The 26,102-nt window shown below is 41.7% G+C and overlaps 1 protein-coding gene across 3 annotated transcripts in view; it reads left to right on the top strand.

The window, feature by feature from the left end:
* Nucleotides 1-26,102, top strand: part of AGBL1 (ATP/GTP binding protein like 1) — a 331,916-nt gene that overhangs the window by 272,826 nt on the left and 32,988 nt on the right. The window contains exon 23 of one of the 3 annotated variants that reach the window (XM_038146651.1): nucleotides 2,311-3,294. The exons of 1 other annotated variant lie outside the window; for it this stretch is intronic. In XM_038146651.1, coding sequence (XP_038002579.1) covers nucleotides 2,311-2,331 — 21 coding nt within the window. In that variant the 3' untranslated portion in view covers nucleotides 2,332-3,294. Of the gene's footprint in view, nucleotides 1-2,310; nucleotides 3,295-26,102 lie in introns of those variants that run through there. One more of the 3 variants, XM_038146650.1, reaches the window with a different exon arrangement.

The raw sequence follows: 26,102 nt of genomic DNA, 5'->3' as shown, positions 1-26,102 counted from the left end.
GATTTACATTTCAGTCATGTTTCTAATTCCTTTGGTTTCCCGTAGCTTCTCCCCTCGAGGCATCTCTCCTGAAGGCCCTGCTCACTCTTGCTTTCCTTTCACTGATGCTCAAAGTGCAGAAAGAAGGCAGCTGAGGAAGCCACAGCTTCTTCTTGCCAGCCTGCCTTGCCAACACCTCTGGGGGCAGGGTGCCAGCTCCTGCATGGCAGAGTAATTATACCTTTTAAAAAAAAAATTGCCTTTGATTAAAATGTAAGGGTCCCATCTTTTTGTTGTCATTAATGTGGGCTGCAGGCTATGAGCCTTTGAAGTGTTTCCTCTTGGCTCATCTCCATGTTCTTTCTTTTTTCCCTCATTTTTCCTTTTTATTTTTTTTTCCTCTCTTAATTTCAATTTTCTCAATTATCTGCCCTTTCCAGCTCAGGGTGAGATTTGTTAATTTTCACATGCTTGCAAAAACCTGGCTGGCACACTCCAGCTCCCTGCCAGCTTCTACATGGGCAGCCAGTCACAGGAGCAAGCAAACAGGCAGCACATCTCTCTCCTGGGCTGCCCTGACCCTGCTTGGCTGCTCCAGTGGGGAAGAGGAGGGAATTGCACACTCACCTTGCCAGAAGGGCTCATCCCCTTTGCATGAACACCACTTAGCAGGGCACAGCTGAATGCTCTGCTGTGTTTAATTAAGGAGATCCAGAAGTATTTTATTTGTGATCCCAGGCCTTTATAGGCTGATGGAATCCTTCCCATCCCCTAACCCCAAGGTCAGTATTTTGTTTCCTAGCCTGAATGGAATAAAAGGACAACAGGCTGAACCTTAATGTCCCCTCAGGTATTTCCACCTGTATTAACAAGAGCTGATTGCTAGTTTGGGAGTGTCCAAAGAGAAGATAAACTTTCAAACTTACTTCTCTCTCCCCTGCTCAGAGTTGAGGTCTGCACAGTGGAAATGACTGGAATGTTCATCTCTTGGTTGCTTAGGGATTCCCAAAGTTGAGTAAAGGTGTAAAATGGCCAAGTGCCTTGAGCAAGGTGGTGCTGCAGATCAGCTGAAGAAAATGCAACTCCCCTGGATGAAAGCCCAGGGTCCATGGGACTACACTGAGCACTTTCCTGTAGACTGTCCTTCGTAGGTGTCATGAAGAGGCCAAAATTTCATTACATTACTGCAACCATCTGCCTTAACCTTTGTCATACTTAATCCCTAGTTTCTTCTTCCATAAAAGCACAAGTGAATGCCTATAAGTAGCTTCTCTTCATCCCTCTCATGAAAGGCTGCCTGCATGAGATTTCTGTCTGTCTTTAAGGAGGAAGAAGTTGCTCCAGAGAAGGACAATCTCTTAGCCAAGGTGCTTGCCCCAGTTACAGGTATAAATCTCACCTGAGCCCTTCACTGTTGGGCCAACAGAACTGCTCAGGGAGGGAAAACAAAGCAAAATAAAAATAAAACTGATGGTTAAAACTAAGGATTAACAGCAAGTTAACTAATATTTTGGATTTCAGTGTTGTTGAGATATACCCTGCCCCTGAGCATCCAGGGATATTTCCCCTGATCTGCATTGACTTAGGATACTAAACCATCCAAACATTGCACCTCGCTGGAGTTTGACTTCAGCACTGGGATGTAGAGAATCTGGAGTGCTCCAACTTCTTCCTGCCTTATCCAAGAACTGTATAGAATGCTATCATTCTCTTCCTAGTTTCCCTTTTCCTCTCAAGCACAAGCATAATTTCCTTTTACAGGAAGATGCTTTCTCCCAAGCATAATTTTTGGAGTCTTCCTTTTGTGCTCTTCAGGCTGGAAGTTCCTCTTATTTTATTTTTTTTTTCCATAGAAGAGAACTACTAATTGGTGGAACTGATTTTAAAGTGAATGAAGAGAATCCTCCAGTCTTACATCTTCTCATGCCTCAAGCAAGAACACATCAGAGATTTCCAAAACTGTCCAGTAATGCATCTCTAGCATGTTTGTCTTGGAAGTGGAAGGTGACATTTCCATGTACAAATCTATGTACATGGAAAATGTCAAAGCATGGAAATGCTTTAATTGCTGCCCTGAAGTCACTGCACAGAAGCTCGTACCGATCCATGTTAATGGGGATGTTGGATCCCAACTGGGTCTGGTTCCTGGGGCACAGATATCAGCACAGAGAACAATGGGACAATGAGATGGTGGCAGCTCACCCACTCCAGGATGCACACAAAGATCTCTGCTCTCTTGGAAGAGCAATTCCAAATTCAGACATCTTCTTAAATTACTGGGGTTTAATTAGTCACTGAGCAAAGATAACTGATAAGGACCTTCATTCCCAGGTAATGTCAAATGGGAGATAGGATGGCTGGAGCTGAAACCTCTTCTGCTAACACCTAGTGACTTCTGTAGCTGTGGTAAGTGGATTGTGTATCCCTAGCTTCAAAGTGACACAGAGCAGACAAGACATGAACTGTCTGTATCTGGCTGGATGATTTGAATCCCATTCAGCCTCCTGCTTAAACCCATGGGCCATCACAGGGCTGGGTGCTGCCCTTCCCAGCAGGCCTAGGATGAGTGGTGCCAGCAATGACATGAAAAATCTGCCCAAGCTCAGCACAGCCCATTGGGACTCTTGGATTTTTCCTCATCAGACCTATGCCTTTTTTCTTCCAGAAACGAGACGGTGATGAACATGACACTTGGGTTGCCATGGGAACACAGCATGATGTTTGTGTTAGCTGTGTGCTCCTTCCTGCAGCCAGAGCTGCTGGCTCAAGAGGTGGCTGTGACCAGCACTGGTGGCACCTGGCCAGGTCTGCCCACAGGCTCTCCCAGGAGTCTGGGTTTGGGGGGTCAGACCCCTTGTGTTATGAGAGGAAGATCTGAAGTGACAAGTCACTGGAAATTAGGAAGATCTGTCTGACTGTTGGGTGGGAAAATGATGAGTCCTTGTTGAAACTTCTGCTGTAAAATATTGCTGAAAATCATGAGGAGGGTCCACAGGGACCTAGAGACCACTTGGCTGCTCCTGCATAGGGAACAGATTGAAGTTTTTCGTGTCAGGGGGAAATGGAGCCCTGAGTTCTCCTCGAAACTCTGCCACAGGGGCAGTTCTAACATCCCAGGGAGCGTGTGAGGGGCCACAGAATTTCTACCCCACCCCTTCTTCCTGCAGGTTTTTATATATTCCTTACCCCTCTCCTGTCCAGCCTTAGGGCTTTCCTGAGTCTCAGCTTGGCAATAATCAGGAAGCACTTTCATGCTGTTACAAAGCCATTTGGAGCTTTCAGAAAGACAATTTGGGAGAGACGACTCATTGTCACTGCTATTTTTCTCCTTTCACAGACCTCCCCTTATATCCTTACCTAATACCATTTTATCAAGGACAGAAATACATTTGTAAAGCTCTCACAGAAGAAAGTTTTACTGAAGCTAAGGGAGAGGGTGAGGATGCAGTTCTGCTTAAGTGACAGGTGAAAACCGTAGTCAGTCTGTCTCACTAATGTGATGATTTGAATGGGAATCAGAAAGGGTGGGAGCTCTCAGGAGGAGATAAAGGGAGCCCTGTTAAAAACAGCTGAGACAGTGCTGGAAGGAAGGAAAAAGGTGAAGATGAAGGCTGTTTTGCAGGCAATATGGATACTCTTAGGGTCTATGAGAAAGAGTGAAAAATACCACCAAGGGAATCCAGCCAGGTGGTTATAAACAATGATAAAATAGACTTTAGAGGAGCAGCTTGCAGCATGGTAAGTGTTAGTCTTTAAGACCTGTCAGAAGTTTGGGAGAGAGTAGCAAAATCTGCAGAAGTAGATTAGGAATGTGAAGCTTGTTGCTAGAAAAGAAAATTTCTTTTCTGACTGTCATAAATCTTTGCCTCTTCACCACTTTAGCTGCTTCCTGCATTCCCTAAGCAGGCTTAGTGTTCATACATGGCCAGAGGGTTTCAATTTGAGCTCCAAATAATAATAATAAATTCCATAAAGTGATTCCATGTGGAGAGGGGAGATAATAGTGCCTTATGTTTACCCAGTAGGTCCCGTGAGCCTTTGGGTCGGGCAGGCTGAGGAGCAGTTCCTCACCTGCTGCTGAAGGGCAGCATGTTCTGGGGTGACACTGCACCTGCTCTGCAGTGACTGCACCAGGACAGGGTGGGGGAAACTGCCCAGGATGAAGCTGCTGAGAGAACACTGGGTAAAGAAAAGAAGTGCATTTCTCCATGCTGGATTTTAGCCAGGATGCTGAAGTTAAACACCTGGTTAATTAATAAAAAGAGCTGCAACAGCACCATGCTCCCCAGAGCCATGCTGGGACACTGGAATCTGTGCTGTTTTGTGAAGATGAGAATGGCTCTTCCATTACAGAATGGCTCTTCCATTCCATATTACAGCTTCATTGCCACGAGTCCCAGGACTTTGCTGAAATTGTCTCATTTGAAGGGCAGCTGCTGTTTTTCCTGATGAAAAGTCTTTCCCAGCTGCAAGCCAGCCCAGCCTGCCTCTACAGAGGGCTCAGTGCCTGTCCTACCCAGATCAAGGTATGTCATTTTGTTTCATCTGGTGTAGGAGAGCAGGAGCTGCATAATAGCTCCACTGAGAGAGAGATCTCATCCTTCACGTTAGCAGGAGAATCAAGTCTTTGGGAAGGGCAGAGAGAAGAGCATGTCTGTTCTCACCTCTTTCCCTGTGTTTGACTTGGGCTGCCTCATTCCTGTCTCCATGTGGAAAGGTCATCACAGCTTCTCTGTCCTAGGATTGGCTCCAAAGCAAGCAGCACTGGGACTTGGTTCTTGTGGATGATAAGAATCTTTCTGTTGAGAGCCAGCTCTGTTGGGGTGGGAGGACCTTGTGATGGCTGACCAGTGTAATTTTTGGTCAGCCATCTGGTAGGAAATTATGTTCTGGAGGGAATTATCTTCTTAAAAGCATCTTTTACTTAGAATTTTTGGCTTACTGGAAACAAAGTCTGTCTTTGAGTTTGCATGCAACACTGGAATCCCTGGAAAACTTCGCCTCTGCCTCTGCTGCCTCTGTCCACAGAAGCTCTTCCTTACTCTGCTTACCTGACTGATACAGGGATTGCCTCTTTACTGAGGCTTTTACTTCTGCTGTTGTGAGTGTGAAGGGCTGTGCTTAGCAATGTGTTGGCTTTCTGCAGGGACAGAGAGAATTGTGGCTTTCCCCTTACTGTACTATTGTCCAGTTGAGCTGTTCCACCACACCAACTGCTCTGACCTCTGGCTGCTCCATTTGCTCCCCTATTTCAGTTGTTGGAGAACGATACAATCATCTCAAAATCTCACTGTAGTCAAATATCTTCTCTATTTATTTTCATTTGCAAAAGCACAATGTTACTAGAATTAGCTCTGCTTGCCAAGCAGATGAGCATCACCCTGTTTACAGAGAGTTCCCTGTCACAGGCATGGGGTTTTATCCCTGCAAACCTCTCCTAGGGACATGGAGTACTCTAAAAACATAAGCTGAGGCTTTGACTTCCCATCAAACTTTGAATCAAATCCAGGCTAAAGGCAAGGACCTTGACATGCTTCCCGTATCGGGACTTGTGGGAATTCCTTGTGCCTGGCTTACACAAGATTGCACAAGGGAGAGGTTTAACACTTGAAATGCATTTCTTAAGGAAGGACTCAAAGCTTTTCCTTGCACTACCTTGGACCCGTTCTCGTGCTAAACAGCCGAGTGTGTGTACAGGGGCCTCAGTGACATAGTTCCAGGAAGACAAAAGTCGAGGTCTGCCCCTCCTGTACTGGCAGGAGGAGGCACTGCTGCCTGTGACTCTAAAGCAATTGAGCTGCATGTCCTGGCTGGAATCCAGCTGAACTGGGTGTAGAATAAAACCTTCAATTACGTGCCCTTGGAGGTCATCTCTGGATTGTCCTTCTGCTTGTACACAGATGAGTGTGCTGGTGTGGAGCAGGAGAGGGCTTGAAATGATGCACTGGGGTGAGGTCTGTGGTGGTGCCTGGGGTCCTCAAAGTGGAAGGCAAGTGGGATTTTTGTTTTCCTGAAAGAGGAATTTGCTACATTTAGTTCCTGACTTTTTGAGGTGCTGAAGGAGCACTTGTATGCTTTGCATCAGAAACTGAGTTGTGGAGTGCACTACATTCTCCCCTGTCTCCTTTGGACCTGGTTAAACCAGTGATAGTTGAATTAAGATGCAATAATATGATGCTTTTGTCTTCCATCTTGATCTTTCAGGTTTTCCACCATCATCTTTTTGAGTGCTTAACAAACCCAAAGCCTCCTGCTTCCCAGGGACCATCTGGCTGGGCTCTATCTATAAAGTCCTGTAGCTCTACCAAGTTCAGGGTCATTAAATTATTCCAAACAAACCTTTCTCTTGTGATTTCAACTGGATACAAAAACGACCTTTATTTCCTGCCTGAAGCTCTCTAATTGACAGTGTTGGTGGGACACCTGTTGTCCACTGAGGCTCCTGTTGGTCTCCCAGCATCAAGGCACAGCTCTTTCCTTTAGTTCTGCAAGAAACAAGGCACTCCTGCAGTCCTCCCATATGTCTCATATACGGAGTTTTCCACCTCTGAGAAAATCTCCACATCCCCAGTGTGGGGGATGTGGATGTATATTTTCATGAGGACTTTGGTTTGTGTAGCCTTCAGTTGAATTTTTGCTTTGTGAGGGTTTTTTTCCTGTTTTCTTTTGGGTTTTTTTGGGGCTTTTTTGGTTTTTTTTGGTTTTTTTGTTTTTTTTTTTTCTGATTCCATCCCTTTGCTCCTAATCCCACCACCTGGTATGGCTCACACTGCAGAATCTCTCTGCCTCCTCAGTGTATACGCCCTTCAAATATTTGTAGACATTTATCACTTCCCCCTCTCTGCTTAGTCATCTCTCTGCCAAGCTAGACATATTTAGTTCTTCTAATCTTTCCTTGCGAGTGAGTCCCTCCAGCACTCATAATTCATTTCTCCTTGCTCTTCTTGGTATATTTTCCAGTTTGTCAGTACTTTAAGAATTTCTTATTTCGTGGTGGTTTAATATAAGCAGACACAAGGAAAAAAAAATGGAGAAGAAAAGCTTCCTGAGGACAGAAGGGTTTTTTTTTGGCTCCAAGTCACTGGGAATAGATAAGGGTGGGTAGTTCTGGGAATTCCTGCTGCAAGTTCTGGGTGGGTGTCTGGGACACAGAATGGGTGCCCTCTTCTCTTCTGAATTTCTCTGTTCCCTGTCCCTGAAACATGTAACAAATTATATCAGCTAATATTTTGGCTGGTGTGTTTCTGGATTTCTCCTGTTAAAAGAGATGGCTCAACTTCCCATTCCCTGTGTCTCTGTCAGGCTAAAGGCTTTGCCTAGGAATGATTTTTTTCTAGTGGGCTGCAGGGTACAAGTGCTTCAGAGGTAGTGGGTGCATCTTAGCAGTGCTGAATTTCTATTTTTCAGCTTTGTTCTTCTCAAATACTGGCAGGCATGGTGCCAAAGGATCATCAGAGAGCAGCCTTTTTATCTCAGGAAGATTTTTTTCCCTTCTGGACATTTGTTTCTGCTGTGTCCAAGCTATATAAAAAGAAGTTTCAAATGGGTCCTAGGAGCCCAGATGGACTTTTTTCCTTTAAATAACTAACTCAACACATTCTTTATTAGAAACTTGTTAATTAAAGCTATACCCCGGGAGGATAGGCTGGAGATGCTGTTCAGTCTCCACCTCTTGTACTGAACTCCACAGTGGTTTTTGAGGCATTCCTGGTATCTCACACTGATGGCAATTTGTGCTGCCTGAGATTACGTGACGTGAGCAGAATTGAAAGGAATGACAGGGAGCAGCAAGTGTTCCTTCACTCATTAACTGCAGCAAGGTCTGCAGATTTGCTGTCTGTGTTAAGGGCTTTTTCAATATTCCCCATCACCACCTAGTGACCTGCAAGGGAGCAGCAGTTTATCTAGCCAAGAGATTCTGTCAAATTTGCTACACTGAGATAGGTGTCAGTATCAAAATGCTTCCAAAACCAGGATAAAATCCATAGCAAACTTGCACTGTCTGCCTACCTTTACATGGTGCAGTCTAGATTTCAACTGCAAATGCAAAACCAATGTGTTTTTTTACCCAGGAGGAATGAAAAGATTTTGCTTTCTTTCCTTATATACCACCATCTTCCCACCCAGACTAGATACCTATCAAGCATCTGTCTTCTGTTTTGATTGTGTCCTGAGAACATTGAGTTTAAGTAGAAATGTGCTGGCTGGGCAGGAAATGTTTCTGCCTTATGCACGAAGGCTGTTTGGGTCTCTTAAGCCAAACTACAGAAGGAAGGGGAAAGCAGAGCAAACAAAACTAGTGTTGGTTGGATATGGGAATGCAATTCATTCTTTGCATCCAGCCCTTGTCAGTCTATGCCACCAGCTAGCTGATGCTTCTGTGTCATCATAAAATGTAGAAACAAGGAACCCCAAACTTCTTGAGCAAAGAGTAAAAGTTGCCGTTGCTTTGCCAATGGATTGACTTTCCCAGCTGCTTTGGGAGCAGCCTTGGAGAGTCACACTGAGCAGTATATTACAGATCTACACACTGGGTTTCAAAGCAGAGAGAGAGGGCATTTGCTGTGACTTGCAGGGTGCCTTTCCCCCTTCTAGTTGTCAGAGCATTCAGAAGAATTAAACAATGGGTCTTTGTGTGGAAAAAGAAAACACTGCCTCTATCAAAAGCTTAGGCAGGAGTGGCAAAATCATTGTGAAGAGTGGCTAGGTAGAAAAGCAAGAGGTATTTTCACCAGCCCATCCTCAGATAAAATTGTCATGGGCCCTGATTCTTGAAACAGCACCATGTCATCTACTTTAGCACCTTCAAACTGCTGATTAGCATCATCATCCCGCTACAGGCTGGGCTGGCCAGCTGCTGCCTTTGATGCAGTTGCAAACAAGCTTGTCTTTCCCAGAGGAACTGGCAGTGGAGCTGGCTTCAGTTTGTCATGTTTGTCTACTGCCATTCACATTCAGAAAGAGGGTGGGGTGGGTTTTTTCTGTTTGCGTTTCTGCTTTATAAGAATATGCAGTTGCTTAAGATCCATTTGGTTGACAAAGTGTTTTGCAAACAAACTGTACATGGGAATCACTTTGTTCGCTGAAATGCAAAGCAATAATTTTTATTGTGGAATCTCAGGAGACAGATGTGGTTCAGCACAGCATGACTTTAAGGATTTGGCTGACTAGAGGTGGGATTACTACCATATTTAAAGCAAAGCATACATTCAAAAGCTTTGAGCTGAGGTTTATTCTATGCAAATATTTGACAAGTGGCCTCTCATTTAAGCACAAATAAAAGTATTGAAGCTTGCACCATTTATAGCTGTTGGCAAAAGAAAATTGTTTCTAAACAAGTGTCTGTGAAGTATAATGGCTATTTCTCCCCATCATAAGTTCCTTTGTTATCTTGCTTGCCCCATTGACTCTTAAAAGAAAAGTGTGTGGGAATTTTATTTATTCAGTCCCTCTTTTAATGTTTTCTGAACTTCTGATCTTTAGTGAGAATTTTTATGTCTTTCTGCCTGAAATCAGGTCTGTATCAGTTAAAGTTATTTGAGCTTAAATAACTAATACAAGGGCAGATCAGGTTTTTCCTTGCTCCTGCTCCCCAGGTGCTCCTGAGCAGAGATGTTCAACCCCTGGCCTCATTTCCATTCATTGTAATGGAGTGATAACAAAACGCATGGCCGACTTCTCTAATTAGTCTCGTGTTCCTCAAGGTCTTTTGTTGTTGCCTGATATTATTTCTTATAGTTTAGCTTTTTGGGCTTTGTTGGTATTTCCCTAAACACCCCTAATAGTTCTCCCCATCTTCCAAATTATCTCTTTGGGCATGAACTGATATATTGCAAACAAAGCAATGCAATATTCATCATTAATTGATCATGATCTCTCCTGGTTTTGTTGTTGCTGTTGGGTTTTATTTTAATTCCCACTCTGTTTAGGGGAAATTGTTTAATTTTATTCAATACCCTAACTTTTAAATTTTTATTAAACTATAATGCAGATATATATTCAGTGCAGCTTTCATGAGTTTGTTTTCTTGTGGATTGCTGATCTCATTTTAATTAAAATAGGGAAAGCATAGAAAGGAAATTGAAATAAGAATAAAAATAAACTGTTGGTTGTCCCACAGTTCTCCTGGGAGGAAAAGGTAGGGGACAGGGTTTAAAAGCAGTGTATCATTCTTCTGCTCTCCCATATCCATTAGAAAATTAAAGAAAAAGGACCTGTGTATGTAGAGGATGGAAATCTGTAGCTCTTCTCACACTGAGAATCAGCTTGCCAGGAGACTCTGTCTCAGACCAGGTTTGTTCAAGGGAAGCCTTATTATGTGGAATTCTGTCAAATGGTGAGGAGGGGTATAAAGAGATAATCAGAGTCCTCCAGCACTAATTACCTGTGCTCTATAGAAATCCCTATCTCCATTCAGATCCTTTTACAGGAACATGTCAGAGGAAACAAATGAAGTCTGGTTCTGCAAGAGCCAATTGAGATGGCAGAGAACAGGGAAATCGTGGATTAAAGCGAGCGACTTTTTGGGACCTACCATAATGTTGGACTTGGTTCTTCCCGCCCTCTCTTCTTCTTTTTGTGTTCATGCATTGAAACATAACAAGAAATCTCTGCATTTCTCATGCCTCCTTTATTCTGAAATCTCTAGGCTCTTTGCAAATATTAACTGTAAAATTTCAGAGTTATCTACCCATCTATGCAATCTCTCTAAAAGCATTTAAGTGTTCCCAGCACAATTCAGAGGGATAGCGATGAGCAGAGTATAATAAATATCAAAACAGTTTTCAGCAAAAGCAAATCATTTAATCTATTAGAAAATAATGAAGGACTCATGATTTAGCATTGGAAGGACATCAGGACAGCAGCTGTCAGAAGAAGGGTAATTGCTGTTTGACCAATGTCCAGTGATAACGTTCAGGATCAAAATTATTGGTATTTTTTATCAAAGGCATTAAAGCTTGCAATTAATCACGTTTGTAATTTGTTCTTGCAAATTTGGAGGGAGAGAATGAGGAAATCTTGGGGGTAAAGTAGTGAGATCTTGAAAGAGAACATTCTGGAACAGTAAAGTTAAAGAACATTTTCCTACCCAGCAGGAGGGAAGAATAAAAGCAATTTGAATCAGTGTTAACCTTTAAATCAGAAATATCACTTGGTGCATGTTTGTACTTGAGGATTCTCTATCACTGTTGCTGAATATAGGACCCAACTACACTAGAGATACACATACAAAGTACTCAATTTAAGTGAGCACAGATAAGAGGCAGGTCTTGCCACTTTGATTCATGCCACCAATAATTTCAAACAGAGAACACCCAGAGTACAGTGCTTCTGAGCATGGAGAGGTACAGCCTGTTCCCATAGTCATGGAGAAGTGTTAATGTTCTGCAGAAAATCTCTCAGTCATTAGGGACACCTGTCAGTGGTTTTGAAATTAAGTTTGTCTTATACTCAATGTCATCTCTTGGTGTGAATAGAAGGACTTCTCTCATGGAAGGGACTAGGAGGGCAACAGGTCCTTATTCCAAAGCTTGACTATCTCAATTTCCAATTTATGTCATTGAATCTTTAGTATTATTTACCACAAAAGCCAAATTAGGGCAGTTTTCTTCCAAACATTTCCTGATCTTTTCGACCAGCAGACTGGTCTAACCCATGGATGTTAGCCCATTAATATGCTTTGCATTCCATGACTTCTATCTTAACTTACCTGAGATATTTTCTTTTGTCATATGGTTCTGCCAGGAGGGCTCGGTATTTACACTATTAATATGTAGTCAGATCCAGCTGTTTGGAAATTCCCTCATGAATGAAGTCAGACCAAATAGCACAGACATAAGACCACTGCCTGCTGTAGTTTGCTTCTCTGCTCTTTGTCCTTACATTTCCTTCAAATTGAAAGTACATTGCATTCAACACCTACCAGCCAAAATCATCCAGGGCAAATTCAGAGATCTGTCTGAGGTCAAGCAGTAAATGAGGAATTATCCCAACAAAATTAAGGCAAAGAATCAAAAAGTATCAAGAGTTCGTTCGATAAATCTGCAAAATAATTTGCATTTCAAATCTTAGACAAGCAGAGCAGCGGTGTAATTTCTGTCTGTAGATTCACCACTGTGATGTTCATTATCTGATTATCTACAACCTTCCTAGTGCTAATGCACATTGTCTTCCTGAGTCCTGAATTAGTGAAATGTGTCTGACACTGAATTTGAAGGTAATTGCTATTGCTTCCCTCAATGAAATGTCTCTTAGGACACTCTTGGAAATTAAATGTTCCTTCTTGAGCCATTATTTGCTGACTCCATCCCTATCTTATTAAATAATTATCAAGTAAAAATGTGTAATTTGAAATATGCATGTCATGTTTAGGTAATGAAAGAACCAGGCATTCTCAGTGGGTTAATGACAGCAAAATATTGCCTTATATTCTCTCAAATAAGCCACTTCCAAGGTCCTGCCAGGACCTAATCAGAGCTGACCAACCATCTTTGCACGTGATGCCTCTCGATGCTGCTTTGAGGTGTCTGTCTTGAGTCCTTACAACTCCCATGGAGGAAACAGGGGGTTGAGTGGTGCCCTTGGAGCGTTATGAGCCTTGACTGAAGGATTTGAACTTTGATGATCCTCGTGGGTCTCTTCCAACTCAAGATATTCTATGGCTCTGTGGCTTGGATTTGTGTCACAGTGGGAAGTTTTGTTCACAGTGGTAAATTGAAGGCCTGCATATAGTGCTTGAAAGTACAAAGACTACATCTCCAATATTTAAAATATCTTGTGCTCTATAAAGTTCATCCCACTACAATTCTCAAAATGTTTACAATGAACCGTAAATATTCATAGCAGCATGATTTCAGTGGAGTTACCAGAGATTTACACAGCCATAAGCAAGACCATAATCTAGTCCTTTGTCCTTTCACTAAAGGATTTCATAAGGTAAATCTGAAGATCTTTATTCAGTGATAATTAAACCAGACAAATTAGATATTCTTCTATCGCAGTCAGAGTTTGGCACAAGTTGAATATGAAATATATTATTTTCCTTCTTAAAATAAATTCCCTTAATTTTGATCATTGTTTGTTTGTTTTAACTTCATCTCCTTTTCCTTCCTCAGCTCAATGACACATTGATAGCTCAGTCTTCATTTTAATAGTCATAGCTTGAAGAAATTGAATATGACTAAGGAAGAAATAGAGGTGTCTGTTTCTCATATCTCTCCTTGGGAAGGGCTGTGCCTTATATCAGCTATGTGCCTTTGAAAGTAGGATGTTTTTTATTCTCCAGCAACTCTGTCTTCTAGAAATAAACACTTATTTGTATAAGCTGAAACAAAACCTATATTTCAGCACCTTATCTCTGTTTGTAAATTCAAGGGAACAGATTTCCAGTTGTCACTTAGATGTTTGGGGTTTTTTGTTCCCTCAACCAAAACCTTCCCTGATTTGTTTTGTTGCTTATGGAAGTGCTTGTTTCTAGCAAATAAGTTATTTTGTCTGCTTGGATTCTGCTATAAATACAAAGGCAAAAGTTTTTATCATCTGCAGAAGCAAATGTGAAGTGGAAATCCATTATTGTGGTAGCCTGGCACGCCTCCGTGGGAAACACATTGAACAAGAAAGCATGTCATCTTCCATGTTTGGGTTCTCTAGCTTGTTGGGAAAATAAAAGCCATGGAAAGTGTAAATGGGAAATTTGATCTCCATTTTAGCTGGCATTATTTCTTACAAGAACAAGGGAAAAGCTTTTTTCTTAGTGTACTGTTGGCTGTTCTTTAATGTGGTTTTCTTTTCTTTTGCTTTTTGTGATTTTCACACTTGCTCATGTTGTGAGAGCTGTTCCTCTGTGGCTGTACTGCTCTAGCAGTCAGAGCAATTTTTTTTATTCCTGCCTCATGCTGGTGGCTTCATGTTGTGTAAAAGGTTAGTAAATTGATCCTTCAACCAAATATTCTGGAATTTCCATATTCAGATGTGGGGTCCTGTCACAGACATCACCAAAGTCGGGGGTCTTTTAGTCATTAATAGATCTTGGCAATGAACATTTTTATTGTTCATCTATGAAGAAAACCATAACAGAGTAAGTTACTTAAGAGAGGATATGCATGCTTATACCTCATATTTCCCTTCACGGTGGATATTTTGCAAATAAAAGCTCAGGTTCACTTGTTTTCTGGAATATATACATTTACATATGCATAAAAGTGTGCATGGAGGGGGGAAAATATAGAAATCAAAGGATATAAACACTTGCCTTCTAAATTAAACTGTTACTTCCTCCAGGGGTTATGAAGTGCATTCATTTTGTGGAATAGTTTGTTTTGAAGAATTCAGTGAGGGAATCCACTGCGAAAAAGCCTAGTCCTCATTAATGCAAGGGGGAAGAGAATCTACAGTTGAAAGAATAAAGACTGTATCTCAAAATTTACATGGAGCTTTGAGCTAGGAATGACCTGCCCACTGCAAAACATGATCTCTCCATGGTCTGAAGGATTGCAGTAAATGAGTGTTTGTCTGGGTTAGTTAGTGACAGGAGGAAAATTTGTTCTTGTACAGCATGGAGTGATCTACTGTTTGTAAGCAGATTGTAAGTGAGGAGCTGTAGAACAGCATTTCTGGCTTTTTGCTTCACTTAATCATGGAACAGAGCAGACCCTGAGGCCCTGTGCAAATTTTAGGACCCATGAAAACTAAACAGTGAGTGAGCGTAAATTAACTGCTCCTCTCGGGGATTAAAAAGACAGGCTCATTATTTTGTTTTTCATTCTGCTAAAAGGGCCAGTTTCCAGCAAGAATTGTAATAAAAAGAAATTATAGCTCTGTCTGAGGTAATTTTTTTACCAGTTGCAATACCTGATAGGTCTTCAAGTGTTAGGGAGCATCATTCAGCCTGGAGCACAAGGTATTCCAAGGATTACCCCATGGATCTGTCACCCTTGGGTCTTTTACTAACAACATTAGTCTGGCTGGTATAAGAAGGTGTTGAATAGAAAGGCCAAGGGAAGGTTTCCTATGTGCTTGATATGCATTATACTTCAGAAAATGTGTTGAACATCTGTGTAAAATATATGTGGCAATAGAAAAACCTTATTTTCTAAAATATTTCAAAATTGGCTATTTTCCCTGTTATTTTAAATAAATAGTATGTACTTGTATGTTTGACACAACATTCTGAATATGTTCTCCTATATTCAAAGTGTAATGAGTAAGATTCATCACAGGAAAAGAAACATTTTCCACATTAGCAATGCTAATGAATAAATTATATGGCATTCCTGCATTGCTTGCTATTATTATTTGATCTTTGCAGTTTAACTAGCAAGCAGAATTGCTTCTTACTGAATTTTTGTGTTTGCAGCTAAGGTTCCTGGGCTACCTAATAGCTGTTTAGAGACCAATCTTGAAAGAGCTAGAATATTGCTGAGGCTCAGAATGGGCAGGTGCTGTTCTAGCAGCCCTGTGACAGCATTGCAATCAGCTTGAGTGGTTCCTGCAATGCTCTTTTCACTGGAGTTTGCTGAGGGTCAATGGGGTGAGACAGTGGATTGTTCTGCATTTGGAAATAGTGTGAGCCACAGAACAACACAGCTGTGGCTGATGATTCTGTGTCCACACTGTGTATATTTTAAGGGGTTTTTCTAAGGTAGCTTTAGTGTGGCTTTACAGAGTGAATACTTGTTAGTGGTCTCAGCATTTAAATGGTCCTGGAGCATATCATCAAGTTAAGCATTATCCAAAAGGAATCTGATTAACCTACCCCAGAGAAACCCAGATAAGATCACTCCAAAATGTGAGACAAGATACAGTAAAGTGGGAACAGTCCGGAGATTCAAGTTCAGGTTGGATGGGGCTATGAGCAACCTGATCTAGTTCATGTCTCTGCTCACTGCCGCAGGGGTTGGACTGGATGACCTTTAAAGGTCCCTTCCAACCCAAGCCATTCCATGATTCCATGCTCTTTAAAAGGACTGTCCTGATGAACAACAAAAAAAAACCAAACAAAACAAAAAACCATGAAGGCAGGTGGATCAGCTGTCTAATAGGAGAATTGTTTCATTACTTATTTAAAGAGGTAAAAGATTGCTACCACCACCTTAAAAGCAGTCAGTGCATTGACTGGTGAGCAGGGAAGTGGAGCGTGCTGAGTACTCCTGTTTTGACACTCAGCATTGCTTGTTTCCCTCATCCTTGTTTGTGTGGACAAGGGGATGTTCCCAAAAGCAGGGTGGTCAATTAAACATGCCCCAGTTACAGTAAATGCAAAAAGGTTCTTTGTTTAATTATTGCCTTCTTAAATTAAATAGTGTAGGCACTTATTCAACTGGGTGGGCACAATAGGAGGAAATGGCACTTTGCAACAATTGTCCTAATGAGGAATGATGAGTTTCATTCAAGGTAGTGGGATTTACTAGGGACACTGGGGTCTTTGCCAGCACATCCTATGACAGGATCAGGACCCTCAACAATAAATGGTTCACATTCTTGGAACTAATGTCTCTAATGGGAATAACAGAAGTGGAGATAATAATAATGTATTACCTTGACCACAGGAGTGCATTGAAGGATTAATTGAATAATGGACTAAATTTATCTCTGATGCAACTGTGCTGATCTGATCAGCAGAATTTTACCTTCATGTTAGTAAAACACATGAAAAAATAATCTTTGCAACTCTCAATTTGCTATTATTATTATTAATGATTGTCTTATAAAACCAGAACGCAATTTAGCGGTCTGGTTTGCTTCAGATAAAAAATTTGAAGTCTTAGTTGGAAGCTACCCCCAAACTTTTGTCTAAAATGCTGATTAACAACCTCAAGGGAATGAGCTTCCTTGCAAGATTTCAACACTGTGCTTAGTTTTGGGCAAGGCAGAAACAGTGTAAGAGCAAGACTTTTCTATGGATTTATTTTCTCTGTGTTGTGTCAGCTAAAATGTAATACAGGAAACTTAACAAAAATGTGTTTTCTACAGCAATCATGTAAATGTCTTATAAGTGCATACTGTCACCTTTCTTCCTATTGAATTGTGCCCGAATCCATCCAGTTTCTCATTTCTCTTTGGTTATTCACAGAAACATGTTATTTGAAATTTATACCTAACGCTATAAGGCAGTGGTTTAAGGAATAAGCTAGTGAAGGAACACTGGATCTGCCATCTCTTTAACCTGTGCCAATGTTGGGAATGACTGGTTGACATTCAATGACTCTTCTAGGGATATGGAAGGACAGACAAATTTTGGTTTTTTTGAATCTTCTAAGTGGCGTTTTGGAGCTGAAGAGCAGTTTAAGCTCACTTGTTATTTCTTTGGTTTGGGGTGCCTTGATGCTTTTCCACAAATGTCTGCAGAATTCCTGCTTTTTCTCTTAGGTTGTCAGTTGTCACCTGCCCTACTGACAGTTTTCAATGCACAGGTTAGCCTGAGGTGTTAGAGCGCTGCAATCTGTACATTGGCAGGAAGAGAAGAATAAAAACACAGGCAGAAATTACAGGATCTTGTTTCAGAGAATGGATGATGACTGCTGAGGGCCACAGAAAGTTTCTCTTGGAAGATTTTTGCAGCAGAGGCTGATAGGGTCTAGAAAAGTGAATGTTGCTGGCATTGTCACCCTATGGTTTCCTGTTGTACTTACAAGTGAAAGGGCTGAGAAAACTATCTGTTGCTTAAATATCTTCTGGAATAAGAACAAAACCTCATTTCCTTCAGCACTCCAGTGCCTGGCTTTTACTTTAATTGGGCAGGCCAAAGGAAGCATGGCCAGTGCACCTTGGTGGACTGGGGAAGCAGCCACACAATGTGAGTGTCCCACAATGAGGATGGATTTGCTCAGGAGGTGGCAAATTAAAATGTTTTAATCCAATTTATCCAGAAACCATCTGAAAAACTCAAGCTGTCAAGGTCACGTACGTTGGCATTGTGTCCATCTATGCCTGACCTAGAACTGACCCTCTAGTTTATATAAGGAGTGAAAGAGAGGAGGAGCTGGAGCAGGGGAGAAGGGAACAGTTCTATGATTGGAAACAGCGGACACTGAGTGAAGGGAAGGTAAATCCTGTTTCCCCAGCTATATCCATTCATTAGAGATCAGTAATGGAAACTTTATCAGCTGTCGGTTCAGAACTACTGCAGTAAATAGACTTGAAATCTCCATGGGATGCTCAAGAGAAACAAACAATAATAGCCAACACTTTCCTTTGAGCTTTCCCCATCACAAGGCAGGAGTGGGAAGATGCAGTTAAAATTCCTATGCTCACTGCCCAACAAACAAGGTCACAGAGAAATAGTGTGAAAATGACAATTGCACGCAGGGAACATTGTCGTGGTTTGAATCAGGCTCCTCATGCAGAAATTACACCATATCAAATCCAGGTCTTGCACAACCTGAAATACCTTGCTAATAGTTATGTTTCCCAGATCATTGCATTTCAATGTACAGAAATATCTAAATTTCTAAATTCAGGCATTATTAGCAAAGCTTTTTTAAAAAATAGTATCACTGACACTTGGCATGCAAATATGTGTGTTATACCAGTGATTTTTTTTTTTTAGGTTTTTTGTTTGTTTGTTTTTGTTTAGGGTTTTTTTTGTTTGGTTTTTTTTTTTTTTTACAAATTTCCCAGACCCTTGGGATTTCCAATGCCTTTTTGCAGTCTTCTGCTGGGAACAGTGACATTCCTTAAACCACAGTACTATGGGCTCTAGTGTTGCTACCTGGGCAAAAGTGGCCCACAGTCAGGAAATTGGAAGGAACTGCTAGATTATTTATTTAAGTTTGCTCTGGGCTAACTACTGGGAGGGGACTTTGACATGAATAAGCTTTAAGCTGACAGAGGATGGGAACTCCTACATTTAACTCCAAGTTTTAGCTTTGAAGGTATTGTTGAAAACAGTGAATGTTTCAGCCCTGAGCGTGCTACAGCAATTTACTCTGTGTCCTTCCCCCTGTGCCAGGCATGAGCAGAAAGGCTTTGAGTGTGTCTTCCTTGTGTGAGACTGCTCTGTATAATGCTGAAGTCAAATAGGAGCAAGTGGGAATGATGTGCATGTCTCAACACCACTTTAATGTGATTTAAACCATTATGCATGATCCATAAACCCTTGGGCATATCATCCTCTTTTAAAATTCCTGCTTACCTTTTTACAAGGGCTTCTCCAGAACAGGAGCTCCTTAGGTCCTATTTTGCCCGTTTGTAGGATGTGTATTTACAGAAAACACAACATTAACAGTTTTCTCTGAGCATTTTGCTGCTTATTCCAGTGCCTAAGGTCAGCCTGCCAAGGCACTTCCTCTGTGCCTGTCTGTATTTAACAAGCTGACTCAGGGTATTCCCAGCCATTTCAGGCTCAGCAGGTCAAGAATCTGCCCTGAAAAACCACGTTCTTCTCACCTAGACATATGTACCTGGTTTGCTGTGCTTATCTTAGCAGCTGCTGCTTGTTGGTTTTGCTGAAAGCTGGCTGGGTCACGCAGTGTCATCGCCCTGGACAGAAATGACAGCAATGGGGTCAATCCCAGGGGCTGCTGGCAAGGGTCTGGTGACAGCAGGTTCTTGCATGGTCTCAGAGCTGGAGAAGACAGAAACCTTTGCCTTGGTGGCCATGCTGTTGCACCTGTGGCACGTGGTGCAGAGAACAGGCATGCTGGAAAAGGAATCGTGCATTGTTGTGGTTTAAAGGTGAAGCTTGTGAGTTTCTTGGTGAAACCCTGGAAAGGGAGAATATCACCAGCACAGAGGAGCTGAAAATATTTTATTGCATTATTACCTTAGCTTTCTAGCAGGCCCTAGCCAGAATTTTGCCACCTATGGCTGAGCATTACATTCCCAGCTTATTCTTCTTTTCAATCTCCTGCCCAATATAAGCAGGGAAAGAACTGGAAACAGAGCATTTAATTGCCATCAAAGGTGTGCTCATTTCTCTGCATGCCACATACTTCCACCACAACCTCTGTCAAATCACTGAGTTTCTCTAGATTCTACACTGAGGCTGCTAAAAAAAGTGTCTGTTTAATGTAAACATGTCTGGGTCTCAAAATTAAGGGGAACTCATCTCGAAGAGAGCCTTGAGGCACAACTGATACATACATCAATAACAGATACGTATTTTTACAAGCAATCTGGACATTAGGGTTTATTATAAGCCAACAATGTATCAATGACTATAACTAACTGTTTATAAGGCAGTGAAAAGCCCCAGGATATTTCAGATTTGGCTTAGAGCCACAGTTTGTCTCCTACCAGAAAAGAAAAAGTAAAACAAATAAAAACTGGGAAGGAAATCAGCCTGTAAATATTTTCTGAGCAGCCTGAGCAAGATGAACCAGACAATTTTGTTTTATCCACTGGCTAAGCCTTGGAATATGGCGGTATTGCCACAGATCTTGTTGCTACCTTTATGCTAGCGGTTGTTTATTGTATATAGTGGTGTTATTAATTTGTTGTTGGATTCATGAGGGTTTAACAGCGCAGCAGTGACAGTGTAGGATGCTATAAAAGATCTCCAGGGCCCTGTGAAAGAACAGGGGTAGGCAGCAGTGGTAGTGTTGTTAGAAAGGATAAAACAATTGTTCTTCCTTGGGCCTCCCCTGAGGACTCCAGCAGGGACACAGCCAGCCAATAACAAAATTTAAAAAGGCTTCTTTAAGCACTCAATATGTTCATAAGTCCACACACACTAATGCAGTTAGGAAGTCTCATATGATCAATGCAATGTGTGTGCAGATAGTGACAGTAAATGTACAGGAGAGCTGTGGAAAAAGATTAAATAAATGTTATCAATGTGATTCCAGTGGTGATAATGGGAAATGAGACAAAAAAAAAAATATTACAAAGAAACAGTGACGTGAAATCATTTGGGGAGTGGAGTGATTACAAAGGAAACAGTGTTAATTTAGAGAACTAATTATCATATAGGCTTCACAGCATCCAAAAAGGAACCTGGAAGCCATTAGCAATACACCCCATGGTTTTGCTCAAGTAGGGGATTAATGGCACTGGGTCCATAAAGGCAGCAGCAGTAATGAATCTCCAGTCCTTAAACAGCAATGATCTCCATGACAGATATTTCAGAGAACTGCATTGTCAACCCTCCTATGACTGTCTTTTGCTTCGTTTCTAATATTGTCTTGGAGGAAAAATAGAGGTTTCCTTTGCAGCTCTTATGTAGCTTTTCCCTATCAGGGCTGAATGAGGAAATGTTTTATGGATAGTTAGGATGGATCCAAGACCTCTCATCATAGGAATGAGGTAATGCTGCTTAGGAGTCCTTGAAATTCTGTGTAATGATGCTTTGGAGCACAGAACAGTCCTTTTCTGATAGGGACTGGGCAAAAATCTGCCCTGTCCCTGTGGCAGAATATTTCGTAGATCCCAGGGTTTCACTTTTTTATCACAATATTTTAGAAGAGAATGCAACAACACGGTTTGGGCTTGTCCATGTCTTGCAAAGCACTGGGTGAGTCTGGAGGTGTTTGTGGAAGGTTCTTCCTCTCCAAGCCTGGCTGCAGTGAAGCAGTGAGTGCTGCTCTGTCCTGGCTGTGACCCCCAGTGGGTTGGAATGAGCCTCATGGGCTGTCTGTCTCACACTTCTTCCAGGACTAAATTCACTGAAAGGAAACTTTACTAAATATACCATGTGTGGGTGCCACACATGATAAACAGACTTAATCTGCTTTGAATTCCATTTGCTTATGATTACCTGAACAGCCCCTGTTTATGCTGGCTTTCTCAGTCTGCTATTTGCAGATGTCTCTGAACAGACAAGCTTCCTTTCCAGTCTAATGTGCTTAAATTTTATAAATAAACTTTTCAGGGAACTGGTTACTCACTGTTCTTGTTCCTGTATCAAAGTGTGTTGCTCTTCCTTTGTAATGTACTCCTACACCCTTTGATACCTCCTTTCTGCAGTTTTCAAACCAACCTTTTAAACCCAAGCTGACTTGTGGGGTTGGAAACAAGCTCGTGGGAACAAAACAGAGGCAGTGAATAGTTTAATCCACAATGAACCTTCCTGTCACATTTGTGTGTGATTTAGAGGAAAACATTTTGGTTGAAAAAGGCTGTGTTGTTTGTACTGTAATAGTCTAAGGATCTAGATAAGACATTTATTAGACAAACTGATACAGAGAAGAGCAGAGACACAAGTGCCAGACTGGAGAGCTAAGTATAATTTGAGAAATCATCAGAGTTTTGTTAGAGGGATGAGTAATACCATCTCTGTGGGAAAATGCAGTTGGCAGAGGAGAGAGTGTTAGCAGAGGAAGAGAAAGGTGAAGAGGTAATTATCTCCTAGGAGAATGGCACAGAGAGAGACACGCTTGGCTCAGGCAGCCTGGGAAGAGAGAGAGAATATCACACACTGTAAAACCCACACCACAACTGGTATTTTGGGGTTCTGGAGGATACAAAGGACTCCCGTCCCTAAGGAAAACATAACTAAAAAGAAACCAACCTAAAAACATACCAAAAATTACTAAATAGAGCTTTTACCTAAAGAGGAGCCTCTTCTATTGAAAAAAGTTGCCTTTTAAAATAGATTTCAGACCTAAATGATGTGAAAAAAACAGTTTGGATTGATGAAGAAAACCTCCTGAGACTGTCATGTACTGTGCTGCTCTGCAGCTCACGTGGAAATTCATTGAGCAATTGCAAGTGGAAATAGATCTTGTCTTGCTTTAAAAAAGCCATTCTTCTTGATCCCAAAATTAAATTGGTCAGGAAAAGGCCAGAAAACTACCCACAGACTGTCCTCATCTCAGCAGTACTACTTAATGACATTTTAAGCACTTCAAGCTACATTATCCCATGTGGAAGAACAGCTCTGCATCTCAAATCTCAGTTTAGGACATGAGAACAAATTTAAATCTTTCTCATTCCAGGCTTCCTGTCTGGCTTTCGGATGGGATTTGTTCTTCTCTCATTTTAGCTGTCAGGTCTGAGCTCTGAGGTGGGTGGGATGAATCTCTCTCTGGAGAGCCTGATTTCTGCCTGTTGACAGCAGGAGGAGCTTGTAAAAGAGAAATCCAGCCTGGTTTTTTAAGCTGTTATTTGGCTAGATAGACAAGAGAAATCCCAACCTTGGTTGATTGTCTACATTTATTTATTTTTTCTTAGCTGCTTTTTTTCCTCATAAAGAAAGTACAATGCAGAATTTCCTTATGGTAAAGAAATAAATGCATTGAAGTTTGAAACATAACAAGATGCTATCCTAAAATGTGCAGCATATGTAACTTAGAAAGATGGATCTTTGTTTATGGTGGGACTGTTTCCGTTTCAGAATGATTTCTCTTTCTTAAATCCCTTTTTCTGCTGTTGCTCACAAAAGCACAAAATCTTTCGCTGCAAATGATGCAGAAATCATCCCCCTTTCCCCCTTCTCTCTTAATTGTTATGTTCACACTTTAGATGAAGTGTCTGAGTGGAGGGTTTAATTTAGATTTAATAGGATAATTATTGCATGACAAATTAATGCCAAACAATTATTAAGTACATCTCTACTGAGGCTTCTGGAGTTTGTAATAGGATAGCTATCAGCTACCTGGTGGTTCAACTTCAAGAAGTCTGCTCCTAATAATCATAGCATTTATTTAACATACAATTTAAATACTGCTTTAGGTATAGTATTGTCAGAAAATAATTCAATTCTCCTGACACCTGAAAACTGGTAATGCCATTTTTTTACCTAGGAGTTTTAGGATGGCCCTAAGGGATGGAGATGGGATTATTGCTGGTGTTATCAGCACTGTCTGCACTACATCTTTGGAAACAATTATTAAAGCCCCAGATCCTCACTTGTGCATTCCACATCCTCTGCAGTCAACAGAATTGCTCCAGGGTAAAATTGATTGTGAAGACTGAAGAATTAGGTCCTGGTTTGTTAATATGGTCTTTGTTGGACTAGGTCTGCAATTAATTTGGTGTGCTGCAAGGTATTCCTTTAAACAAAATTACTTGGAACTGTGTGAAATTATTTTAACACTGAGGGTCAACTTCTATCTAAACTATGATTAAACTAACTAAACTTCTATTAAACTGTCCCCTCAGAGCTTCCTAATAGAGGTAGAAATGGAGGAAATGTCCATGAGTGTCCTGGGTGTGAGAGTCCTGGAGTCTTGCTCTGGTTCTATCTCCTACAACTGCTGCAAACAAATTGTAGTTTCCTCTCCCCTCTGCTGAGGATGAGAAGATAACAAGTGTTGTCTTTCCCATGGATACAGCTCTCCTCCTCCCTGGCTATAAAAAGAAATTCCTGTTCTTGTGGAATGTTCCAAAGGAGTCATCCTGGGAAGGTTGTAAGTGCTCTGGTGTACCTAATGCGGGTCTTTACAGCAAATCAGCAGTGGTTGCTGATTATTAGCTCATAAAACCACTGCTGGAGGAGATGTGGCTGGGGGACACTGCAGAAATGGCAAGTATCCTCTACTGGTCCTATGCTAAAAATTCATTCCATGCTTGATCAAAACTGTGTCATAACTGCTCGACCTTCAAAACATTCTGCAAAGTTCTTGTTTGGGTGGTTGGGGATTTGTTTTTTGCCTTTTCCAAAGGGTTGGGACAGGGTGAGTGACAGGAGGATAGTTTTGTTTGCTGCTGTGATGTTCATTTTGTGGCTGCAAACCTTAGCTGGTTATCAGCAGTCTGGATAGTGAAACTGGCTGCCAGCCTGTCATTACATTTCGATTAGTGCTTTTAAAGACAGCTCCAAAAAAAGTGCCCAGAGCTGCTATTTATTTATTTACAATGGTCTTACATTTGTAAAGGAATAAATAACATGCCTTCCCATGAGCTGAGAAAAGGAGTTTATTGCAAGTCATTCAGGGTAAACACAACAGGAAGACATTTGGACCAAAATTACCTCTTTCCCTGCAATGCAATGTGAATATATTGCTCTGTATGTCTTTGCATGTATATATGTGTGCAAGAAACTGAACAAAAAGTTGGCATGAGAGCTTGCCCCCTTTCCTGCCTGTTCCCACTGGTTGTATTTAAAAACAGCAGGAGAGAATTTCCTCTCTTGTCACATTGGGTGGCTTCTGATATGGCACTTGAGATTGATCAGATATTTGGAATAAATACCCCAGTAGAAGCTTGAAGTCTTGTTTTTGTGATGAGGGCAGTATTTGTGTCCTCTGGGGCTGCTTGGAGTACTCGTAGGACATGAACTGGATTTGAACTCGGCTGTTTGCAGATTAATTTGTCCCTATAAAGATTCCTTTTTAGATCCCATTATTTATGAAAGAAGATTGTTCTTGCCCTCCTCCTTCCTCCCCACCCCTCTCCCAGGCTTCAAATCTTATTGCTGTGCCATCTAGTTTAATCTAACCCACAGCAATTAATGTCCTTGAATGGCAGTGTTTAAACAGCAAACAATTTCACCCGGCAAATGGTAGTTTGCTGTGTGGAATATGAACAGATCTTTAACAGTTACATCAGGCTAGATTTCCCCATGGCAGTTGTAAAAACCTGCTCTATTTTGCTGCTACCTGTGGCACAAACATCATTCACACGGTTGTTTAAGGAATTGCCAAAATCGCGTTTTCCGGTGTCGGATGCTTGGCTTTGTGTCCCTGAGCCTGGTATGGTTTCCTCAGCACAGTGGTGGGGGGGATTCCTAATCCCTCACTCCAAGAAGGTGGGGGTCATGTCAAGGGAAATCTGAACTGGTGGGGAACACATGGGAATATGCACGGGCTGCCTTTTGCCTTGGTGCTTTGGTCTCTCCCTGGGAGCATGGGGAGGAGGAAGGTCGGTGCTTTGTCAGCAGAGGTCCCCAGCCCTGCATCACTGCCTTTTGGGGGTTTTTGTTTTGAGCACCTGCCTGAGGTGGTGCTGGGCTGTGCTCCCTGGCAGCCCTTCAATCACAGCAGGAATCATTCTGCAGAGCACCCGTCAGATCTAATCACCACAGCCTGCTTTCAGCTAGCATTTCCTTTTATTGTGCTGTACCTGGAGATCCCAAGCTTTTTCCCTCCAGTAACTTCTAGGAATGAATCTTTAAAAACTCATAGCACCTTGCTTTCAGATGTTAATCCTTCAGCTAATACAAACATGGGGGAAAGGCTGATTTGGAAGAATGAGGCTCCAGCTGCTTCTGCTGGCAGAAGGGATTGAGAGCCCTTACAGACAGT

This window comes from Motacilla alba, chromosome 10 (genome assembly GCF_015832195.1).
Source record: "Motacilla alba alba isolate MOTALB_02 chromosome 10, Motacilla_alba_V1.0_pri, whole genome shotgun sequence".
NCBI lineage: Eukaryota > Metazoa > Chordata > Aves > Passeriformes > Motacillidae > Motacilla > Motacilla alba.
The sequence above is the reverse complement of the archived record's forward strand: the minus strand, read 5'-3'. Positions and strand labels throughout refer to the sequence as shown.